Raw genomic sequence first — 24,111 nt, 5'->3', positions numbered from 1 at the left:
CTCAGGAGCCAGGCCGAGCTGTGAGGGGGTGCTGAGTGGGGACGAGGGCCCAGATCTCCCGGCTCCCCGCCCGCCCCTCTCCCCATGTGCATTTATCCCACTGCATCTTTTGGCCCCAGCATTCCCGGCATGTCCCAGTTAACCCCCCCGACCCCCCCCCCTGCACACACGCCACATATGCTAGGGTGCAATTCTGTGCATGTTTTGATTTTTAAAAGTCCTACACCTCCGAGCATTGCCTAGTCAGATGCAGAACGCTTTTCCTGTCTAATTGGGTACAGGATTACAGCCCACCTTTTTTTTGGATTTGTTTTTATAGCTATGAATGAAATCATGAAAACATACCCCCCCCCGCCCCCCAGTGGGTCCAATTAAAAGCAGCAGCAGAATATGAGTTAAACCGTTGCTGAGGTAGAGGGCAGGAGCTCCAGGGTGCCCCTTGACCCTGCTCTTGGTGCCCTTTCTGGCTGTCTGACTCTGAGTTCCACCACTGAGAAGGCCCTGCTGCTTTGCCACCAAGCTCACACACGAAGGGGGCAGAGCAACCACTCCCTTTGGGATGTTTCCTTTCTTAGTTGCTTGAATGGAACTAGTCACCCAGTCAAATCCCTTGTCCAGCAGAAAAGGAGAAAAGAGAACCTGGGCAGCAGGAGGCAGAAAAAAAGTTTTAATGGCCTTAGTTCAATGATGTGGCATTTATTTCTGGCTTCATTATTTCATGATGTTATGAATATTGTAAGCTGTGCAAAAACCTGCTTGAGGGAGGGCAGGGGTAACCGGAAAAATAAATAAATTACATTAACTGTGTTCCATCAGAGGACCAAAGGTACAAACTACAGAAAATGATGGAAAACACTCCCAGAGGAAATGTTATAACTAAAGCTGCACAATATTTACAAGCTGCTGCTGAAACAGCAGATTAGCCACTTATCCCGATTCTAACAACAAGGTTACCTCCCCTTTAGGAATAGATTTTACCCTTCTGGCAAACGCTCCTGAACATTCTAGAAGTATGTGGAACTGAAGAGACTGCGACACAGAAGCATCTTTTGCAAAGCTTAACTGCTGGATTCTCTAAGCCTGTGTTCCTCTAATTATTTTGGACCCTGCTCCATGGACCCTGCTGGCTCTGGCTGTTGGGAGGGACCCAGGTTGATCAAGACTGGTCTAACCCCAAGCTCTGTTTCCAGCTGTGGGCAGCAGAACGTGGATGGAGGAGTTAACTCTTGTGGCTAACCCCTAGAATGTGGCATAGCACAGAATCCTGCTTCTGAGTGGATGTGCTGCACAGAACATAATGATTAGACTTCTTTGTGCGTTCAACAGCCGCAGACTGTTTTCCTTGCAAAGCGTTTTTTCTTGGCCAAAAAGCACAAAGCACCCAGAATAAGCATGCGCAGGGTGGTTTGTTGAACCCAGTCTGGGTTTCACCTCCAGGAACTCTCCTTATGAACGTGCCTGGGTCCCACTCCTTCAGGAGGGGCCTTCTGGAGGAGAACACGCCAGCTGCCTCTGTGCCAGTCCTCTGTTAGCAGTGCCCTCCTCTGCTGGCAGCATGTCATGAGCTCAGGAGCCATGCGCGCCCCACTTGAGTCTGAGAAACCGCCTGCCCCAAGTCCCCTCCTGCCAACCAACATCTTGGCTGTTCCCAGGAGCCGCCTGCCCACCTGGGCGTCTCTCCATAAATGCCTCTGCTTCTCTCGTCTCGGTGTCCTGGCCTGCCCCAGCTCCCCAGGCTCGCCCAGTCTGCTTCACGTTCTGATTCTGACTCCTCCGCAGCCCAGCCAGGAGTCCTTGGGAAACCAGAACCCCGCACAGCCCTCCTTCGCACTCCCAGCACCTGCCTAGCCACGCCTGCCATCCTTACTTGCACCAAAGTCCCGGTAAATGGCGATTTAAAACTCCGTTTGCTGTTCTCACTTCTAGAATGGCAAAACAGGCAGCCTGCGTGGTGTGGCAGAGAGAGGCCAGGCTGGGGACCCGGGGGATCCAGGCCCTAGTCCCCACGCAGCCATGGAGCTCACCAGGTGACTTTGGGCCGGTCATCCTGCCCAACCCGACCTACCTTACTGGCTGCTGTTGCGAGGTTAACATGGAAGCCACCTTGGGCTCTTCCCAAAAGGGAAAACAGGCAGGGAAGGTAGCAAGAGCAATGCATAAAATCATACTGAAAGGGAAAGGCATGTATTACATGGGTACAAAATACCACTTCCATTCAGATCCAAGCAGCTAGAGTGCAGCATTCCCTAAGCTGGTACACTCCAGATGTTTTGGATTTCAAATCCCATCAGCCACAGCCAACATGGCCAATGGTCAGGAATGCTGGGAGCTGTAGTCCAAAACATCAGAGGCCATCAGACTGTGGGAGGCTGGCTTAGACTGTGCAACTCACTAGGAATGGGAAGCCCTCGATTCCCTGGGAAGCTCACGGGATGAACTCGGATTTCTCAACCTGACCTGGGGCTCTTAAAGAGAGGGTGTAGGGAAGGGCTGGGCAAACATTTGCTCACCAGATGCTTTATTGTCTTGTTCTACAACTCCCATCAGCCCCAGCCAGCATGGCCAATAGTCATGTGAGTTGCACTTCAGAACTCCTGAAGGACACCAGGTGGGAGTGCATGGACAGATGCCTGCAAGAGGCTTGCGGCAAGCCTCAACCCCATTGCAACTCCGTATCATTAACAGACACACTTTCTTTGCAGTCGGTATATGATCCCCAAGATTTCATGTCGGCAGATGACCCACTCACCCTGTCCCAGTTCCACTGAGATCACACTGTGCCCAGGTTGCAACACTCTTTCTGGCCACGACCGAATCCTTAATTGCGAGCAATCGGCCTCCCGCGGTCGCTGCGAACACAGGGCCCTGGCACAGCGAGGAGGCACACGACCTGCCTTCCCAAACTGCGTCAGCCAACCCTCCGCTTTGCTCAGACCGAGTCTCATGGAAGGGCCTTTGCGGGCTGCGCAGGAATGGGATTCCTGATGGCTCGCTCACGAAGTCCATTGGCATGCAAATCGGATGTGCTGAGGTGATGGAGGGGAAGCGGACTGAAGCAATGCAAATGTCACCCTGCTAGTTTCACTTAGGCTGAACTGAGGCGGGATTGTTGGCATGATTTCCCTTCCCCCCCCCCATAAAAAGAGTGGGGGATGAAGCACGCCAGAGGCCCCCGTGTGACCGCCCCCCTTAGCATCCCCCTTGCACGGACTGCTCTGTATTCTGGGGAGTTCTCCCTCTCGGCATTCTTTCTGCTAGCCTCAGCATCTTTGAAGCAAGAGACAATCAGAATGAATGAGCCCTTTAGGTGGGCCAGCATCCTGGCTTCATTCAGGGTGCGTTTCCCCCTCTGTGGTGTAAATCCTTCTCCACACACCCTGCGAAACCATGCTGCGCACGAGAAGGGAGGCATCGAAGGCTAAGGAGCTCTTGCAGGCCACGGACAAATGAAACCAAGTGGGACAGTGGGGCAGCTGCCACTCACCCTTGGCCTTAGTGGGTGGGGAATGCTGAAGGCCACTTTCCAGGAAAGCCCCATGAGAGAGGCGGCCCATGAAAGGTGGAGTGCAAATTATCAGAATGCAGTCCTCAAGGACATCCAATAACGTGGGCAGCTGTGCTGATCCATATCGGCAGACCTAACAGTTTTCCTCTCCACCAGAAGCAGGTCGTTTGCATAGCTTATGGGTCTTTGTTGCCCACTGAGGATCAAAAAGCCTCAACATGGTTTGTATTAAAAGGGGAAAGGTGCTAGGAAAATCCATTTCTCCACCTGTGACTGTGAAGATTGCAGCTGTACTGCAAGGGAGCAGGGAATTACCGCATCAGTTATCTTAATAATATTTTTTTTAAGTGTTGCATCACTCAGAGCCCTGGCTGTATTATGCCACTGGTAGGAACTGGGCAGGAACAGGCAGAAAACGGGGCTGTCTGTCCGCTACATAATTCCCTGTCCAGGTGTAACACTTGAATTAGGATTGCAAAGGCCCAGGATTGAATCCCCACCCAGACATGAGGTTTAGTGACCTGGGCACAGTCTTTCACCCAATCCTACCCCCAAGGTTGTTGTGAAGAGAAAATGTGAAGGGGAGAGAATGACCCGCACACTGCCCAGAGCTCCAGGGAGAAAGGACAGTAGTAAGTGCAATGAATATTGACAGAATCTTGGTTTTCAATTTGTGAGGAGGAAATAAAAACTCGGGTTCATGGGAAAGATCAAACGTTTGAACCTCCACTGCTTTATTGACATAAGCCCAGGTTCCCTGCAGGTTTTACTAACAATAATGCACTACCAGGCAGAGGCAAGCTCAACTGCGAGGTTTCAATACATGTACAGAGCATTTTATACTCTCCCAGTCAGTACACAGGTACAGAGCAATTAATGACAGAATGCAGACATTACAATGACATTCTGAGATCATCATATACAGAACAGATAAGGAAGATCAGCCAAACATACAAGCAACAATATTTCTAATTGCAGTGTATTGACAGTTCATTTGAGTAGATTCCAGAAACTGGAACCCATCTCCAGGTCTGCTTGGACATGTAAATTCTGGCTATTGAGAAACCATTCATGGACTCATAAGCTCATCTGTTGCATTCCATTATCAGGAAGTCTCAGACCCTGAGTGATGGATCCACTCCTTTCTGATTGGCTCTAGTGCGGGAAGCGCTCTGGGAAGCTAACTAAATACTTCTTGGTAAACTGTGAATTCCTGCAGGGACTATGCAGCAACATTGTAGCTATGATTGTGTATTCCACTGAATGACCTGACTGCTCTGGCTTACAGCTAGAGGGGAGAAGCAGAGCGAGAGGGGAGGGGGAAGAGTGCCATTTTCTTAAGGCAACAGCAATATTAAACAGTGACTTGGCTTGGAAAGCTGGTGCTTTTGAGAAAGAGTGCAGGTTTGGTTTTGTAACACAAAGGCACATATAAGCAACGTTTTTCTGCCAGGATTTATCCACATTTTTCCAACAATATATAAACAGACCAGAAGCTACGCATGGCCCTTGTGACTTTTTTCAGGATTGGGTGTGGAACTGTGTCCCTCCTAGGAGAGGTGGCAGACAGCATCTGACATGAGTCTGCGGCTTCCATGCTGCAGGAATTGATATGCTGTCTCTGGGGAGGAATTCTGATTTCCTAGCAATACAAAATTGTACTTTGCTTGCAAGAAAAACGCGATATCATGGCGACATGAGCTCCAGCTTGAGGAATGGCAGCCAAATTCCCCACTACAAATGAGTAGCAGAAGTGCATCTGCTACTCAAGAAAAATGCTTTTGGAACAACCTCGGGGTAGTGTGACTTGCAGAGAAGACAGGGCTGAATCTGATTGGCTACAGAAGACGTCTTCAAGGGCTCCTCCCTGAATCTAGCTCTCACCTCAGCAGGCTGGCCTGCACAACTTCGCCAACTGCAGCCCAACAGCCATATGCAAGGAACTGTTCCTCCACACACACACAGTTCTACAGCCTCCAAAAAGCAGCACAATCTGGACACTTATGGACGCCCTGGTGGCCACCATGCATGGCTGACGGGCAGCGTTTGGCAGTTCCTGAAGCTTGTCTTTGATTTACAGATGGGGACACTGGAGACCTTCTTCAGACTCAGGCACGGAGAACTTCAGAGGTCTGGAAGCCCCGACATAAAAAAGAGGGGCAGGTTGTTCAAGTCCCTACATTTTTTCTCCAGCCCAGGTTAAAATCCAGGCCAAATGCCGAGTTGGGCTCTCTACCTACTCAGGGGTGGGAAAATGGGTTGGGTTAGATGGGGGAGGCAGACGACATCTCACCCAGCCCTTCATGAATGACATGAGACATCATCTGCTTCCTGCCAGATGTAGTTCTCTTATCTCTCAAGGAACTGCTGTGTGTGCAGCGGGGCAGTAGTGAGAGAGAAAAGGGTTAACATAGAAACACAGAAACAGAGCGAGTCAGAAGGGGCCTCCCGGGCCATCTAGTCTGACCTCCGGCACCAGCCGACTCCGCTCATGACATGCCCACTATGTGGACGTCCAGCCTATCCTTGAACACCCTCACCGATGGGGCCTCAGTGACCTCTCGTGGAAGCCCATGCCACACCCTTGGGGTCCTGACTGTCAGGAAGTGCTTCCTGGCATCCAAATGGAACCTTGGCTCCCTGAGCTTTGCTCCGTTGCAGCATGTCCTGTCTTCCTCTGCAGGGGAGAACAGGTCTCCACCCATCTCCATGTGGCATCCCCTCACATACCTGCATGTCGCCAACAGATCCCCTCTGAGTCTCCTCTTCTCCAGGCTGAAGAGACCCAGGTCCCTCAGTCTCGCCTCATACCCCATCAGCCCTCCCCCAGATGTGGCTTTCTTTGAAAACACCTCTTCCTGCAATAGTTTCTTTGATTAAAAGAAAGAATGGCAAGAATATCAGCCTCAAGTTTCATCTCGTTCTCTCCTCAGAAAACCTGCAATTTGCAAACAAAATGTTTCTTGGGGTTCTGCATTCATGTTGCCAATGAACTTAGCATGGCAGGTCTTTAGGGTGCATGAAAGTCCATACTTGGCTCATACTAGCACATTGATCCATTTTAACAGCTGACAAACTAAGTGATTTCAGTTTTGGCAAGCATGCATGCTAATTGTAAAAGAAGTTCATGAGATGCCTTGCAATAGCCCTCAAATATATGAAAAGGCATTAAGTTTTGAGATTTTACTATGTATTGATCTACTTACAGTTAATAAAGAAATACTGCAATTAGTTTTCTCTCTGTGTAATAAATCAACTTTTCCTGCCTGTTTTAAATTGGATTATATGGCCATTGTCCCCTACATGCTTTGTTTATGGTGATAAGGTAATGTGCTTGTATAGTAACCTTGCTAAAATATGGTTTCATGTGATACTGAAGGCAAATTTGAAACAGCTTAAAATTATTGCAATAAATTAGTGGCAGACAGCAATACCCCTCATGCACATAAAATAATGGTACACAGGATGTCATTCTGCCTGCCCCCCAGTTCTATCAAGACTCACACACATTTTATCTGTATATATCTCTGCATATATTTAATTGCAAGATCAGTTGCAATTAAATTGCATGTGCCCATGTCCGGTTCTGAGCACATTTGAAGGATGTAGACAAACTGAAGCATGTCCAGAGGCAATCAGGGTGGGGCAGGGTCTGGAAACCAAGTCCTGTGTCCAAAGGCTGATGGAATGGTGCGTTTTTATCCTGGGAGAGAAGAGCCTTAGCTCAGTGGTAGAGCCCCTGCTGTGCATGCAGAAGGTCTACGCTCCATCCCCAACCTCCCCAGGGGAAGCTCTTCCTTGAAATTCTGCAAACCCACCATCAATTCGTAGCAACAGTAGAGGGCTAGATGCACCCAGAAAAACCCACATCAAGGGCTGAGTGTGGGTCGCCACTGAACCATGGGTTATTGTGTTTTGTGAACCCAGCTGAGATAGTAAACCACAGTGAGCAGTGTAAGAATGTAAGAAAAGCCATGCTGGGTCAGACCAGTGATCCATCCAATCCAGCACTTGCCCACATGTTGGCAAATCTGCTGTCCACAGGATCCCTCCATTCCCCCCCCCCACCACCACCACCACTGGAGGTGGCATATAGCCATCAAAATCAGTAGCCATTGATGGCCTTTTCCCCAGTAGGTGTGCCCAATCCCCTTTTAAAGCCAGCCAAATCAGGCTGAAACTCTGTGGTGGGGTTGCCTTTTTCCCTATCCTGAATACCCAATTACCCATGAGTTTCATGGAATGACTTCCTGTTTGGGAGAGTGAGAGGACTGTCCACTTTCTCCGCAGCATGCAGGATTCAGGAGGACCTCTGTCATGTCTCTCCTCACACACCCTTTTTCTAAGCTAAGCAGTTGCTCCAGCTTCTTGACCATCTCGGTTGCCTTTTTCTCATTTAGAAATCTCCTTTTTCAGGGGCTCTGCCAAGCATGGCACACAATATTCCAACTGCAGGTTCACCAAAGATTTGTACAGCAGGAGGACAATCCTGGCAGTTTTGTACTGAATTGTATTTGTCATTTTGATGCCCATTCTCTCAACTTGGAGAGGTCCCTTTGCAGCTCCTCACAATCCTTTTTGGTTTTACAAAAGCCAAAAAGGTTCCTACATAGTTTGGTGTCATCAGGAAATGTGGCCACTTCAGTGCTTATTCCTAATTCCAGATAATTTAGGAATAAGCTGAAAAGCACTGTGGGACCCTGCTTGTTACATCCCTCTATTGCAAGAAATTAGTATTCATTTCCTACTTTCTGTTCTTTAACCAGTTGCTGATCTCAAAAAGGACTACCCCTCTTATTCTGTAGGTGCTCTTCATGGGCTGTTAATGAGCTGTGGCTTATCATCTTAGCTGGCTCATCTTGGCTAGGTTTAGACAGCAGTGGTTGAGTATGGATTCTCGTGTTGTCTGAACCCAATGTCTTACTCAGAGTGACCCGGTTTCTTATGCAAAATGATGACTCTGTGCAGAGATGGGAAGGGGAGCCACACAGAAGGGACAGACTTGCTCTCTATTGCGCCAGAGGGCAGGAGTGGACCAAGCAGGTGGAAATGGCCAGGAAGCACATCTCAGCTAAACGTCGCAAGAATCCTCTTAGGGCCAGCACTGCTCCGACAATGGCACAGCAGCCTTGACAAGCGGTGGGCGCTCCTTTGCAGAAGTCCTTTGGAAAAGCTTGGATAGCCATCTGTTTGCGATGCTGCAGTTGCATCCTGAAGGGGGCTGGACAAGATTAACTCCAACATGGTCTTACTCTTAGACTGATGAGCTGCTGTACTTTAAAGGAACCCCAACAATACGGGGTACTTGCAGGGGCTAGAAATAGCTGGAAAGGCCGTAGCAGAGCACAAGAATGCAACGGGGCAGGAAAAAGCTCTGCCTGGAGCAGCTTCCAGTTGGAGTACCCAAACAGCTCAATGGGCCAATGGCTTGACTTGGCTTACCCACTGACCTTCTGGCCACTGGTGATTCATTTGGGACAAATGCGCCGATACAACAGTGGACTGTGCCTACATCTCATATACCTTTAAATTGCAGCAAGTCACAGCTGGAGAGAAGGATTGATCCAGATCAGGGATTGCAGCACCTCAGAAGGGGAAGTTAATGGTTTCATCTGTCCATTTCCCAAACTCTGGTCACGAGCTGTGCATGTAAGAAATTATGAGAGCAAACAGCCGCTTTGAAAGAGACCCTTGAGTTTCTTGGTGGAAATGTCAGGGTAGGGAAGGACTGAGCCCCTTCCCAGCTCCCAGGGACAATCAGGAACTCCCCTCCTGCCAAAAGAAATCACAATTTAAACAGACGTGACGTTTGGGCCTCTGACTCTGATGTCACAGATGGGAAATCACTAGCCATACAAATGTACAGAGTCTGTCCCCCTGCAGCTGATGGGAGAGGACATCTAAACATACCTGAGAGACAGAAAATGTATGCTATTATTATTATCATTGTGTTATATTTGTACCGAGCATTGTTCTTCTTTTGCGAAGGTATAAGGCAGCTGACACGGCTCTCCTTCACTCCATTTTTATCCTCACCACACCCCTTTGAGGTAGGTGTGGGGCTAGCCAGCTTCGGGGTTGAAATGGGGTCTAGAGCCTGGGTCTCCCAAGTCCCCAGTGCTACACTCCAACCACTAGGCCACACTGGGTCCCAGATGTGTGTCTTGGAGTGCGCTTAGGTGTGCCCCAAGCACCCACCGCTCCCGCGAGCCCGGGCGGGCGTCCTTGCTCCAAGTGTCCTTATTCTGCCTCTCGCATTTCGTTACCGTTTCTCGGAAGGAATGAAGAAAGCAAGGACGCACGCCCGGCCGGCCGGGTTCGGAAGGAAGGAAGAAAAACCAAGAAAAATGTACCGTTATCTAGTGCATCCCGCGGGGGCGCGGGGGAACGCCGGGGCGCAGAGCTGCAGGCGGCTCCCCCGGCTCGCCGCAGGGCCCCTCTCCCCAGCCGCCCGGCCCGCCGGACGCGTGGCCGGCGCTCCTCCCTGCGCCGGAAGGCTGCCTGCTCGGGGGCCCGCGGCGCGGCGCTCTCCGCCCTCGGGCGTCCCTGGCGCCCGGGCCGCGGCGCCTGGCTCTCCCCCGCCCCCGCCCCCGCCCCGGCCGCGGCCCCGGCCCCCGCCTCCCCCCGTCCCTCCCCGTCCCCGCCTCCTCCACGCCGCGCTCGCCTTGGGGCGCCTCGTGCGCGCCCGTCCGCCCGCCCCTCCGCTCCGCACGCGTCCTCGGCGCGCTCCTCCCCCGCGCCGCCGCCGCCGCCGCCTCTGCCGCTGCCGGCGCCGCTCGTCGCTCTTCGGCGGAGGCAGGAGAGCCGCTGCGAGCGCGGAGAGTGCCCGTGCCCGTGCCCGTGCCCGTGCCCGTGCCGCCGCCGCCGCCGCCGGGAAGCGGGCAGGAGCGCGCGCTGCGCATCCGAAGCCGCCTCCCTCCCTGCCTCCCTCCTTCCCTCCCTGGCGTCCCTGCCTCGCCTCGCCTCGCCTCGCCTCGCTCGCCTCCGAGATGGCCGAGCAGCCCGGCCGCCGCGGCCGCCGCCTCGCGCTCCTCCTCGCCGTCGCCGTCGCCGTCCTGAGCGGGAGAGGTAGGTAGCATCGCCGCCGCCGCCGCCCGGCGTCCTCCCTTCCCGCACGGCCGGAGGCTGGCTCTCCCTCCGCGCCCCGCGGCTGGCCTCGGCCGCCCGCTCAGCCCTTTGTGCCAGCCCTGCGCCCATGCTGCCGCGACTGGTTATTCTCCTCACGTCCCGGGGCGTCGGGCAGGGGCGCCTGAATTCGGGGCGCTCCCTGCCATACTGGTGTGGGTTGGGCCGTCCGCAGCGTTGCGTGTGATCCTGCGCCGCCGCCGGGCCAGAGACGGCTGGATGCGGCCGGGCCTCGCATATGCAGGCTGCGTCTATTGCAGGGAAGAAGGCAAACAAAAACGCCCAGGTGCGGCAGCGCGCGTTTGGCGAGGGGCTGCGGGCCTGCGGGTCCCGCCCCTCCCCCTTGCCTCTATTGTGGCTAGTAGCGTGCTGTGCCCGGGTAGCATAAAGAGGTGGGCGCGGGCGGGGGCTGCAGATTGGGCTCTTTGCAGCGTCGAAGCCTCTCGGGGAAAAGTGGGGAGGGGATCCTGTTCGGTACGAGGGGAAGAAGGGCGTGACAAATCAGGGCGAAACTGCCTTGGCCAGAAATGCTCCCAGATCTGGAGCAGCAACTGCCATCGACTCTTCCCTTTGTAACCTGCATTCTTGTTGCAGAAGCGTCCCTATGGGGTTCTGGCTGTTTCTCTCGCCATCTCCCCCCGCCTCCCCCCAAAAAAGATCAGCAGGACTGTACTTCATGGCAGAATGCAACCTGCGTTGCCTCCTAGCTTACCGGCGTCCTTAGGGAAATGCCAGAGCAACAATCCAGAGCGGTTTCCAGCATGAGAACACTGGAGAACAATAGCAGGTCCCCCGTGAGCTTTCCTGGAGCACTGGTGACCCCATAGACAAAGTCGAAGCGCCCCTCCTGGGAGAAACCTCGAGGTTGTCACCTGCTCGCTCTGAAATGACGGCCAGGTTGAAATGGGTAATTTAATTGCAGCGAAATGAGCTGGGCTCATGCCTCCATGCTGACCTCTTTTCCTCCTTCGAAGGAGAGCATCTCTACCCTGCTGCCTCTTATCCGTCTGATCGCATTCGAAGTGGGGAGAGTTGAAGCAGATTGATTTACACCCACCTTTGAATTTTAGAATACGTGATGCACTTGGAAACAAGCTTCTGCAGGATGCTGCCGATGCAGCAGCCCAAAGATCTATGGAATCAAATTGCTGTAGGGCGTTCGAGGGTCTGGGGTTGATCTAATCCAGCCCCCCATCACCGGGGCCCTCCCTCCTGCTGTTGAATTTCAGCCTCTTCATCTCTGTGGGCCTCCAGAAATGGAGGCGAGTGTTCATTATACATTCACCTAGGGATTGTGCATGGACACCAGGGCAAGGTTGGGAGGATGGATGGCTAAGACTAGGCTGAGCGAACCTGTGGGCTTGGCTGCCCAAAGGACAGAGCAAAAGGGTCTGGAAATAGTGGCTGAAAGGCAGCCTCCCCCGCCTGGGCTTTCCAGACATGTAGTCCCAGCATGCCTTAGCCAGCATAGCACCGGCCTGGAGAAGGCCCTGCAACCCATGGCTGTTATGCACTGATTGATTGGTTTGCTCGCTTTTTTATCTCTGGCTGCCTCTTCTCTGGTGGAAGGGTAAGACCCCATAGTTATGTGCAGCAAAATCAGTTGCCTTGAAACAGGCAAAGCCAATCCAATGGATGCCCTTTGCATCACCCAGGTTGTTATTTTTGTGCACAGGGATAAGTGAAAACACAGCAAACAATGGTTAGGATTCCACTTCATTTATTTACATCAAGAACTTAAATAAAAACACTTTTGCCTGGAATTAGGTCATTCCTAGAAAGCACAACACTTTCTGCAGAGAACAATCTGAGAAACATTTGGGTTCTGCAGTGGTAAATGAGCCATTGCTTGCCTAAGCAGGCTCCCCTGGCCTTGTGCCTGCCTGATGTGTTGGATCGCAAGTCACATCATTCCCAGCAAGCACGGCAAGGGTCAGAAACATGACCCCGCATCACCAGTGCCAGATGTGGCGACAGTGTTTTTGGCAGGGGGGTGTGGGGCTTCCATGGGGGAGAGGAAGATTGGCTCTTAGCCCCCTGAATGTTGCCAGCTTCTGCACTGTAGCAATTGGACATGCTGATGGGGCTGATGAGGGTTGCAGTCCAACACATCTGCCAGGTACTTGGTTGGGCCAGGCGGACACTTAAAGGGAGGAACTGTGTGTGTGACACCAGCTATTGTGCTTTAAAGAGGAACTCGGTAAAGGTGGCATTCATATCCTAGGATAAATGGAATATTAGCATAAAGCAAGGGGGTTGTGGGTCCATTTGGGAGATACCTGTAAGTGGGGGTTAACCCCAAAGTTGCCATGTATGTGTTTCTGAACCTCCACTTGCATAACATAATCTTTGACAAAGGGAACTTGTGGACCGTGGTCAGAAATGAGCCACAAGACTGGACTTGTTGGATTAGCCCAGTGTTCTGTTTCCGGCAGCACCTAGCCAAAAAGATGCCTCTCAGATTCATAGTATGGGCACTGGTGAGGATCTCCTTGGCTTGCTGCAGCTTGTGGTGTTGCAAGGTAGACTGCATCTGATCAGGGGGTTCCATTTAGCTGTAAAGGTCAATGGCCATCAGAAAGCCTACCTTCTATAATTTGTCTCACCAGGTGGCCTCCACTGTATCCCATATCAGGGGTGTTGAACCCACCTCAATTCTATTTCAGGGTGAGGCTCGGGGGCTGCCTTTCGGGGGTGCTTGGGGCTGAAGAGTCCATGGCAGGGCCGGCGTACCAAGAGCATTTAGCATAAAGCTTTTAGTGCCACCAAGCAACTCTTATGACAAGCATTTTTAGAATGGGGAGAAATATCCAAAAGCCAGGAGACCCTCACATGCCTGGGGGCCTCTCTGGGGAGCCCATATGGGGACTCAGAGTGGCCTGGATATGGTTGTGGGCCTCAGGATCTGCACCCCCCCTCAGGGCACCCATGCATCTTTGGCCTAGGTGACCCCACGCTCTGTTATGAGGAAGGCTGACTTTTTTCTCCTCCCTGTAGGCTAACCTTCTCCCTTCTGGGGCTCCCCAGATGTGCCGGACTACAGCTCCATCATGCCTAGCCAGCATGGTGGAGGATGATGGGAACTGTAGCTTATTACATCTAGGCTGGGGAAAACAGTTGCCTGACATTCATAATAATTATCCGCATCCTCGTGACATCCAGGTCCACGCCTGGGAGTACCCAAAATATTCTTTTACTCCCTCCCCTTGCCAAACCTGCATGGACTTGCATAAAATGCACAGAGCTTTCTAGCAGTTATCCCTAGGCTTCAATCAAAGCAAGCCAAGGATTCAAGTAAGTATGTCATTTGACGCTGGCATCCTATGTGCCACTTATTCATAAATCAAAAGTGTTACGAGGCCCTCAATCCATAGCACTGAAGCATATTCATCCAGTTCAGTCTCTAGCTGTCAAAAGGGAGCAGAGAATCCACCTCCCCTTCCATTTGTCAGCTCCCATGAAGCAGGGAAGGAGCGGGCGCATCCCTGAATATTGAAGACTGTTCCAGCACAAAACTTACCTGTGGTATCCTTCCAAAAAGAAGGCGCAATTGGACATCAACAACACACATTTCAAAGTAGCATGCGCTACCAGCAATTGGCTGAATTAGTCCCTTCTTAAATTATTTTCACATGGAATTTATATCCTGCCTTTTTACTCTTGCAAGCAACTGAAGGTGGCTTACACCATCCTGCTCCATTCCATTTTAAACTCGCAACAACCTCCTTGTGAGGTGGATTCAGCTGAGAGTGGGTGATTGGCCCGTAGTCACCAAGTGAGGTTTCAAGGCTGAGTAGGGACTGGAACCCGGCTCTCCCCGATCGAACGGACATGGAACAAAAGCTTTTGCTGAATGAAATGCACCCTCAGATCTGTGAACTGGACTAGTAGATACCCAAGTATCCATGGATTGGGCGTTTTGTGGAAGCCCATAGCTGTGTCTCAAATTCCCAGGGGTGAAGACGGGTGGGGATCTCCACCCTGAGGGAATAGCTCCCTGATCCTTTCCTCCTAGGAAGGTGGCTCTGTAGCTGTGGTAGTTACTGTTCACGCAGAAAGCCCAAGCAGATGTATAGGAAACTACCTGTATCTGCCAGCTGGTCTCTGGACTGTGTGTAGCTGTTGTCTCCTAGCTTGATGCCCTCCAGATAGAGCAACATATCCATCATCTTCTGCCTGCACTGCCTGGAAGTGGTGCTCCAAGTTTTCACCTGGGAGGCATTCTCTTCTCTGCCTGTGTGTGCAGGACTTGGTGCTGGGGCCTTTTAGAAACAGAGAAACAGAGCAAGCCAGAAGGGGCTTCCTGGGCCATCTAGTCTGACCCCTCGCTCCAGCTGGCTCTGCTCACGGAATCCCCAACATGTGATTGTCCACTGTTTTACATGCATATCTTCAGCCCAGCTGCCGGCTGCAGCCCCTTCAGGGAGAAGTATAGCAAGCCTGGGCTCCCAGCCAGGGCTTTGAGGTCCGCGCTCCCTGCACTTTTTGAGCTTAGGTGCCATCTTGGCAAGTGGCTGGGTGGAGGGGGGATGCATTTTCCCAGGAGAAATACATGGCCCGCTGTTGGGGTGCTGCCGGGCTGTCATGGAGAGGACAACCTGGAGAGCTTTCCTGAGGCACAGAACAACGGGTGTGATGCACGGTGTTTGGGGATTTTTTTAAAAGCAAGGGCCATTGGAATGCCTTTGCTTTTGCAGCGGACCTGCTTCTACTGGAGATGAAAACTGGTTGAGCTGGCTGGTTGGTCAGGATCATTGGCACAGCTGTCTGGATTTTTGGGCCACCCGAGGGTTGGGCGGTGGGGACTGTCCCACTGCTGCTGTGGTCCCTAATTGTGTTCACATCTGCATAATGGGCATATCCAACGACTGTAGCAGCCTTGCCAGTTAAGCTGCCCTGAGAGACAGAAAAGGATAATGCTTCTTCATGGACTTCACAGCTGACCAAGGTCTTCCGTCTGATATCCAAACTCACGGTCTTCAAAGATGTATTCAATCTTCAAAGCTTGGGAAGGGCTTTGAAGATTATGCAGGGCAGCTTCTTGTGCGGATAGAGCTCGTCTCTGGGGCAGGTGGAACACTGGGGCGTAGAAGAAGGAATATTAGAAACCTTTAATTAAACTTTGTAGCGGAATTCATTCACTAGCCACTAGCAGCTACAATACAAAAATGGAAGTTGTTTTTTGTACCCATTAGTAGCTAGTGGATTAATAGAGCAGGCATTTGCTATTTTAATAACTGGTCACAACTTCCTTCCTTAAATAATGCTTTGCTAAATTATTTCTGAATGTACAGGATTTTTTTTTTAGAATTAGGAACCAAACGTTTTGCTACCCTTTCAAAAATGAGTGCTTTTTATCTCTGTCTATTTGCTACTGTGATACAAAGCTGCAGGACCCAAGCTTGATCTTTTAAAAGAAAAATAGTGAATCTGGGCGATTATTTTCTTTTTCAAATTAAGGTTTGTTTTAAAGCAGGAGTGCCGAAACTCAGACCTAGGTCCTGGTTTGTCCCTGCCCACAGGTGGTTTAGTGGCTTCCCAGTTTTTTAAATTTCTCAGCACTTACCTTGATGCCAGGTGCTATTTGGCTTGCTTTGGCCTGGCCAATAGGCAAAACAGTATCCTCTCCCCTGAACTTTATGCTAGCTGCTAGTTAGTTTCTTTTTCTTCAAAGACATGTTTTATTTGTTTATTTTTATTTGCCATGTTGGAAGGATGTGATCCAGCATGTAGACTGAAAGGCAGAATAGAAATATTGCAATGCATACTGTACACAAAATATACTGAACCACACAAACTTAAATACACACACACACATCTTGAAATGAGCAAATACCTAGAGCCAGGGTCTCAAAGAATATGCTGAATGCAAATAATATATATTATAAATAAAAGGTCACAATTGGGCCTCCAGGTGTGAGATGTTCCACAGTTCTGGGGCCATCCCAGAGAAGGCTCTGCTTCAGGTGACTCTGAATTTAGCTTTTAAAAACGGGATACCGGAGCAGGTATCTTGGGTGGGTGTATGGTAGGCTCGAATGGAAGATGAATGCCAATAATGTAGTGCTGATGCTCGCCCCTTAAGTCTTCACATGTTCTCTTTGCACGCGCACATGCATGCATACACCCATACATAGTGGGTCTCTGCAGGCATGCTGAACAACAGCCACAGGTATAAGATGGCATCCATTCTCATTCTTCATTCTTAAACATGCCCAGAGGGGCTATGTCTGCAGAGGAAGGTTTACTGGTCTTTTCTGATGTAAGTTTTTGACTCTCCCCACCTTGCTCAGCCTGTGGCTTGAAAGCCACTATCTGAATCCACTTGCAATCATGTCTTGAGATTAGGAAAAGGGTGGGGGTGGAGGGTACTTCCTTCAGTCCGAGGTCCAAACCCACTTTGGAGAAGCTTCCAGGAGGGGCTCATTCCAGTAGTGGGTGGAGACAAAGGGACCAAAAACATGCCTTCTTTTAAAGCTCTTACCACCTGGGAAACTCCAAAGTGGATGGATTAGAACTCAACAAGGGCTGGATTTGACCTGTGAACCCAAACCTCTCCAACCCTGATTGTATTCTTTTCAGTTGTTAAAAGACTGCCAAGGTTGCTATTCTTTGGAAAGGAAAGATAAGAAGGACTCCAAGGTCAGAATGCTCCAGATAAGAGTCACAGCAAGTAAAAACTGGAAGTCACAATGCAAGAAAAACATTCTTGTCCATCTCCATCACCTGATCCTCTCCAGTTAGCACTGGAGAGCCTGGACACGTAGTCCTTCAGGAGAAACATAGAAACAGGGTGAGTCAGAAGGGGTCTCCTGACCCCTGGCTCCAGCCGGCTCCGCTCACGACATGCCCACCATGTGGACGTCCAGCCTATCCTTGAACACCCTCACCGATGGGGCCTCAACCACCTCCCGTGGAAGCCCATTCCACACCCTCGGGGTCCTGACTGTCAGGAAGTGCTTCCTGGCTTCTAAATTGAACCTTGGTTCCCTGAGCTTGGCTCCACTGGAACGTGTCCCACCCACTGGAACGCATCTTGAGAAGTCTCATCTCATCTATGATCAGATGCAATCCTCCATCTAAAGATGTTGGTTCCCCTTCCCAAAGTGAGCCCACCTCTTCCTGAGCTTCAACTGTACTGTGTCCTCCATAGGATCAAGAGATGGAAGCCAGAGATACAGTTCAGTATGACCTGTGTACTGATGAGGGTTCTATTTAAATGTCCAGAGTATTTGCACCAGTGATTTCATGTGATGCTGGCAGCTTGCAGGGAAGGAGAGAAGCTTGCAACCAGAACACCAAAAGCCAAAGCCTGTGAGGTGGCATAGAAGTCCCCTGAGACTTCTCATCTCTGAGAATGTCTATCCAGGAAGGGCGAAAATCACAGTGACCACCATGCCTCCTAGGCCAACATCAGAGGAGTGCTCCGGAAAGGTGCCATGGTCAGTGGTATTGAAAGCTGCTGAGAGATCCAGGAGAATGAACTGGATTGCAGTCCTCTTCCATTCTTTCATGAAAGGATCTCCTTTGGTTATGCAAGTTATTTCTGGCACAGAACTGACCCTGAAACTGGATAGGGATGGATTCAGATCCTCAGCACCCGACAGCATTAGCTGAAGTTGAGAATCCTGGAATTCTAGACTAGTAAAGCTGGAAGGGGCCAAGAAGCCCACCGGGTTCAGTTCCCTACTCAGTGCAGGACTCCAGGTTAAAGGACTCCAGCTGCATCTTGAATGCCTCCAGTGTGGGAGAGCCCACAATCTCCCTAGGTTAGTAGTTCCATTGCTGTACTGCTCTAACAGCCAGGAAATTCTTCCTGATGTATAGCCAGAATCTGGCTTCCTGCAACTTGTTCCCATTATTCCATGTTCTGCCCTCTGGAATGATCGAGAAGAGTGTCCTTCCGCTTTGGGACTTTTAAAGCACTTCTAGAGTGCTGTGATGTCTTTCCTCAGTCATCTTAAGGCTAAACATGCCCAGTTACTTCAGTTCCTGTGGAAGCCACACTGTAATGCCTTGCCCAAAACTGGCCAAGTTGACACTGGGTGGTAGCAATTGCATCTAGACTTGGTTTCATCAGGAGCGGCCTTCCTACAGTCTCAAGGGAGCCACTGGCTCTCATGTCCCAAGCCAGGAGAAGTGGGGGCTGTCAGTCCTCTAAAAAGGGATCACGGACTTTTTGCATCGGTGAACATATTTCACATTTTGAAAGCATGCTGGCTACATGCTCACAAATTAGCCATGGAAGAGCTTGTCAATTCCTAAAGTCACTCCTTTCTCAGAAGACAAGCTGGTGAGACAGAAAGTAACTTACCCAAGAACGTAAGTACAAAACAGAGGCGAGTTCTAATCACCAAACACAAAAACATTCTTTTCAACTCAAACAAGAATTTATTTATTCATTTATTTATTTACAGTTTTTAATATGCTGTCCAATACTAAAGTCTCTGGATGGTTTACAAAAAAGAAAGAAAGAAAGAAAGAAAGAAAGAAAGAAAGAACCCAAAACAACTGTGTACAACAAACGTACAACACATTGCATCTGATACTGTCAATTGCTTTGCTTTGCTGCTTGACAATGTTCCATTTTAAAAAATCCCTCGAAATAAAATTAAAATCAGAAGTGGGAGGGACACTGGTCACTGCCAATGGCCACTTCCCTGCACTTGGTAAAGAAATCTCAGGCAGCTAAAATGCTTCCGTTGAATATTATGTGTGCAAGAATTTACTCAGTTACCCACTGTACATCCCGTTGAACTCTGTGGGCACTTATTCGTGAGTACACGCATATGGAATTGCATTGCACGTCTGTGTAAACTTACATATAAGAAAAGCTGTGGTTCCGACTTTGCATTTTATGATCTGTAGTGCTTTATAGCTCTCCAGCTATAGCTCACGTGGGTGGGACAGACGTTGTTTAGATAATAAATCTTTTTTTAATAGATCTAATGACTTTCATGGTGTCACCTCTTTTGGTCAACAAAATCTTTTAACTGATTGCTCATCTGCATGTTGCGGCCCTACTTTAGTATCTGCAGAGGGACTTTTAGGATGTTTACGCCAGAGATAAATCCAAACCTAGTAAAGTGGATTTAGGATGGCAGTCTTAAAATTTGGAAATTCATCTCTGTCTCATCACAGCAGAGGCTGCATGTCCCACTTATCCTCATTTTAATGATTTATCCATAAATCTTTATGCAGCACCACCACAGGGCAAAAGGGCAAGTTGTTGTTTTCATTAATTAAGGCTTAAGGCTACCAAACCCCTGCTCTTCCCAGCAGGGGTCAGTCAGTCTAGCCACACAGCAGCAGAGCCCTTGAATGGCTTCCAGTCCACACTTCCCCCTCCGGTATTTATAGCAGCGGTCTGTCTGAGAGAGCAGCATGCAGGACACTGGCCCGTCTTCCAAGAAGACAGTGGGAAATGTATTTATAGAACGTGTCACTGTTGATCCGTTAGGGTTGTAGGAGGGAACTGAATTAGTCTTCTGAAAACCAGACAGGGTGAGGAAAGAGAAGGGCATTGGAAGATACCAGACCAAAAGTCCCTTATATGTTGCTTGCCCATTCATTTAATACCTGCACATTTGAACTGATTTCTCCCCAGTTCAAGTCCAGCACGCCTTTTACAAGACACTATCGTCACCACCACCACCACCACCACCATGATTGCAGTATTTATATCACAACTTTTTTCTTCCTGCAAAGAACCCAAGGTGACCTGCAAGCTTTTTCTTGTCTCTGTTTTATCCTCACAACAACAACCCTGTGAGGTAGGTTAGGCTGAAAGCCTGTAACTGGTCCAGAGTCTCTCGGTGAACTTCATGGCTGAGAGGGGGATGGAACTGAGACTCCCGAATCCCAGCCTTGCAGTCCTAACTACCACATCACACTGGAGTTTTAAGTGACCACTTTTGGCAAACAAGCATGTATATAGGCAACTAGGCAAGGAAGCATACAAAACTCGACAGCTGTTGCCCCGTTACAGTTTGTTGGTTACATTGGTTACAAATGTCTAAGTAAGTCCAGCTTCTTCCATCCAGAAATGTTTAGAGTACAGTCCCAAATGCATTTAGATAGAAGAACATCGACTCTTTTTCTGTCTAAATATGCGTAGGGCTGTACCTTAAATTATGCAAACTAAGGAAATTTTGCTAATTTAATGCATTTGCAAAATTCACAGAAGCTGTGCTGCATTCAGGCACCATGGTGGGGACTTGAATTGGCCCACTAACATTCATGAGCAGCCAAATTCATGGTGACTTAAATAAACTGTGGTGGGCTGTAGCTGTCATGCAAACCAGGCCACCAAGTCCCTGGCCTCCCCTGCCCCCAAATGAACAGTAAAATGCTTTAAAAGTTGGTTTGGAACACAGATACTTCCAATCAGGGTTGCTTCCTTAAATACAGATAAGTTGCATCAGAATTGCAAAACTCTGCTTACGCCAGGCAGTAAAGCTATGCTTAAGCATTACTTTTCCAGACGGTTTGGGGATAAGGCTGATGATGTCTACCTGCATGCACCTTCCAGAGAGCAGCGGAGTATATGTGAGACCTCAGCCAGGTTTAGCTTGGGTAGTGTGATCCATTGTACAGCGAATCTGCAGCAGAAGCATGCAGAGGCAGGTTTAGTGGGCAGAACTGATGGAGCGCACCTGCCCTATTTTAGCAGCCAGGTCAGAGCCTGAGTGCTGTCACAAATGGAGCTGGTGCAGAGCTCCCAGAAAAAGAAGAAAGGTTTTGGCATGGCGAAGAAACACTGTTGTACACAGAAGAACAAAAAATAAATCTTAAAAGCATCAAATGCCTCCCTCTCCCGCTCCCCTCCCCAAAAGCCCAGTGCAGTGATAACTGAGAACGCCTAGTAAGTAGGGACTTTGAACACTGGAAGAGGAATTGGTAGCTTGGAAGTGAAGCATAAAAGGGAGTAGGATCCCAGAGGGGACTAAGGCTGTCTGGTAGGAACCCTAAACAGGAATATTCTCCTTATTAGGTGAGGATAAGCGGCCACATTTGGATGCAGTTTCCTCTGGTCATACATGGTTTCAAGTCAGCTAACCCAATTTATCAGCAAGCAAGTTGCAGCAGTATCTCAAGCAGGTCTCCTCCCGACAAGAAGCAGGGTTTGAGGTCGATGAACAAATGGCCAGGGAACAAATGAACAGGCTCTTCTGCTGTTTCTTATGTTCTGCTTCCGGCAGCCTGAGGTTGGGTCTGGCCACCTCAAGCAGGTTGTAGAAATATACAGCTACTTCTAATGGTTCTTTCCACCTTCTATCCATAGTATTTCCAGGCAGCACGCTAGGTTCCTGGCATCACAGGAGTGCGAATCTCAACAGGTAACTTGAAAAGCATCCAGTGGGTTAGCATAGCTTTTGAAGTGATAGCTGATGAAAGGATCACACGTCTTGCCAAATTAAAAGGCCTGGGTGGATAAAATCTTCTTTGTCTGGCTATTGAGACGCATAAAAGAGGTTGCTGGGCACACGTCTGGGGAGGGGGCATTCCCAAGCTGGAGGGCTACTATGAAGGCCTGATCTGAGCTGCCCCCTGCTTCACTCCTTTGGGCAAGGACACTCCTTTGGGTGACCCTTCCCAAGTGGCCCCAGAGAGCAGGCAGATTCATTAAGGTCTCATAGGGACAGTTGGCTCCCCAGAAGGTCAGTTCCCTTGCCCTCAACCACCGCTTCTTGTAGCTGCCGTGGCTTTTGTGCGTTTGGAAAAGTTGTAGCGCCCCTGGAAGCTTAGTTGCTGTCTGCAAGATGCTGATTTCAGGGGCGGGGGGAGGTTGTCCATGACCCTTTACCCTTCACCCTCACCCATCCAAAGAGTGTCTCTAAAATGGAATTCGACTCTCAGGCTAGAATTGGTGCTCCATGGCGTCTGTAGGAGATCCACATTCTGCTTCTAGGCCATAAAGGGCTGTCTTCTCTAATAGTGTGGTGTGTTTTTGTACTGCACACTCAACAACATTTAAAAAGCCAGGAAGGGCTTTACAGGCTAACACTTCGCCGCTCAGTTCCCTCGTTATCTGCTGTAGCTCTTCTCCGGAGCCTTGAACAAGCATGGAGGATTAGGACTGTGTCGGGTGGGGTAGCCCCCTAAAACATCCTTGGGCACTAGCAATTGCCTGGCTGTGCCTCCTCTTGGCACCTTTCATGTAAGTGCTTCAGAGAACTGATTGGTTTCTCAACCTCCGTAAGGCCAAGCGCTGCACTCAGGGAAGTGGAGTTGGCAAGCGAATCCGGCAGCCCCACTGCTTTGCTGTAATTACTTGTCTGGAGTCTGTTAAGCGCATGGCCCTCCTGGTTACCATCTCTAGAGGGTTCCCGAATGGAGTGACAGATACAGCTTCCCCGCTTCCATGCTAGAAACGAAACACTTATCTTGTGCATGTTGTGAAGGAATGTGCTTGCTTGCCAGTTTATCCACACTGAGCACAAAGGAGGAGTACTCATTTCTGAAGGAGGCCTTTAAAGCTGAAATTCTGTTCTGTTCCTTTGGAGATAGGAGATGGAAGATTTGGAAAGGGCAGGGGATGAATCGGAAACATGTACTTCCCCTTATAGGCAATAACTTGTAGCACTGTTGAAATGAATAATTATTCTCCGTAGCTCCTAAACCGTCATGGCATGGCCAAGTTAGACAGGAAATTATTACGGCTGTCAACTACATAATTTTTATTTGATTAATGATGTCTTTTTAACTTAGTTAAGGGATTGATTACATTAAAACAAATTTGTGATCATCGAGTCTTCAGCTTAGGTCCCTTTCTGATACATATTGAAGAAAGCAAAAGATAATGTGACAATTTACTGAGGGAAATCCATCAGTTGAAGGCCATTTTTAGATTGTTTACTTTTTTCATTTCTTTTTATAGAGACAGGGTTGAACCAAAACAGCCTCTGGTCACACGTGAATAGAGATTAACTCTCAGCCCTGTGGATTAAATGTTCTCCTTGTTCAATCTCAAGAAGTGAATTTTGTAATCTGTTGTCAGGTATCCCAGGCAGTGGCCACATCTGGACTTTTGAGAGTGTCCAGGGCATGCCTTATGGCGGGAGATGGTTGGGCAGACAAAAACGTTCGCCGGAAAGCCCTTTTCGGTTGCAGATTAAACACTTGTTAAGCATTATGTTGGCAAGTGTTGGGATTCCTCCCCCTTCTTGCCTGTGAAGCCACAGGGAGAAGGTCAGGAGACAGTTTCGCTGGCTGTAGTCTGTCCCCTTCGCCAGAGGTGGCACGCCCGCATATGCCAGTTGCTGAGGAGCTTGGGCAGGAGGAGGTCTTGTAGCGGTCCAGCTCGAGAGATCCCACGTGCAGCTGGTCTGACACTGTGGACGGAGTGCTGGACTAGATGGACCATTGGCCTGATCCAGCATGGCTTTTCTCGTGTTCTTAGATTTTGCTTCCATTTAAAGTTAACTGCGGCTTAGCATTACAGCCAGGCTTACACTGCAGTGAATGTGAACTATGGTCTG

At 49.7% G+C, this 24,111-nt stretch overlaps 1 protein-coding gene across 2 annotated transcripts in view; it reads left to right on the top strand.

Moving 5' to 3' along the window:
- The first annotated feature begins 10,287 nt into the window (after positions 1-10,287).
- CD99L2 (CD99 molecule like 2) overlaps positions 10,288-24,111 on the top strand; it is a 54,082-nt gene continuing 40,258 nt past the window's right edge. For both annotated transcript variants that reach the window (XM_044427514.1, XM_044427513.1), the window contains exon 1: positions 10,288-10,573. In XM_044427514.1, coding sequence (XP_044283449.1) covers positions 10,495-10,573 — 79 coding nt within the window. In that variant the 5' untranslated portion in view covers positions 10,288-10,494. The remainder of the gene's footprint in view (positions 10,574-24,111) is intronic.

This window comes from Varanus komodoensis, unplaced genomic scaffold (assembly GCF_004798865.1).
Source record: "Varanus komodoensis strain SLA01 unplaced genomic scaffold, ASM479886v1 scaffold18_3, whole genome shotgun sequence".
Lineage (NCBI taxonomy): Eukaryota > Metazoa > Chordata > Lepidosauria > Squamata > Varanidae > Varanus > Varanus komodoensis.
The sequence above is the reverse complement of the archived record's forward strand: the minus strand, read 5'-3'. Positions and strand labels throughout refer to the sequence as shown.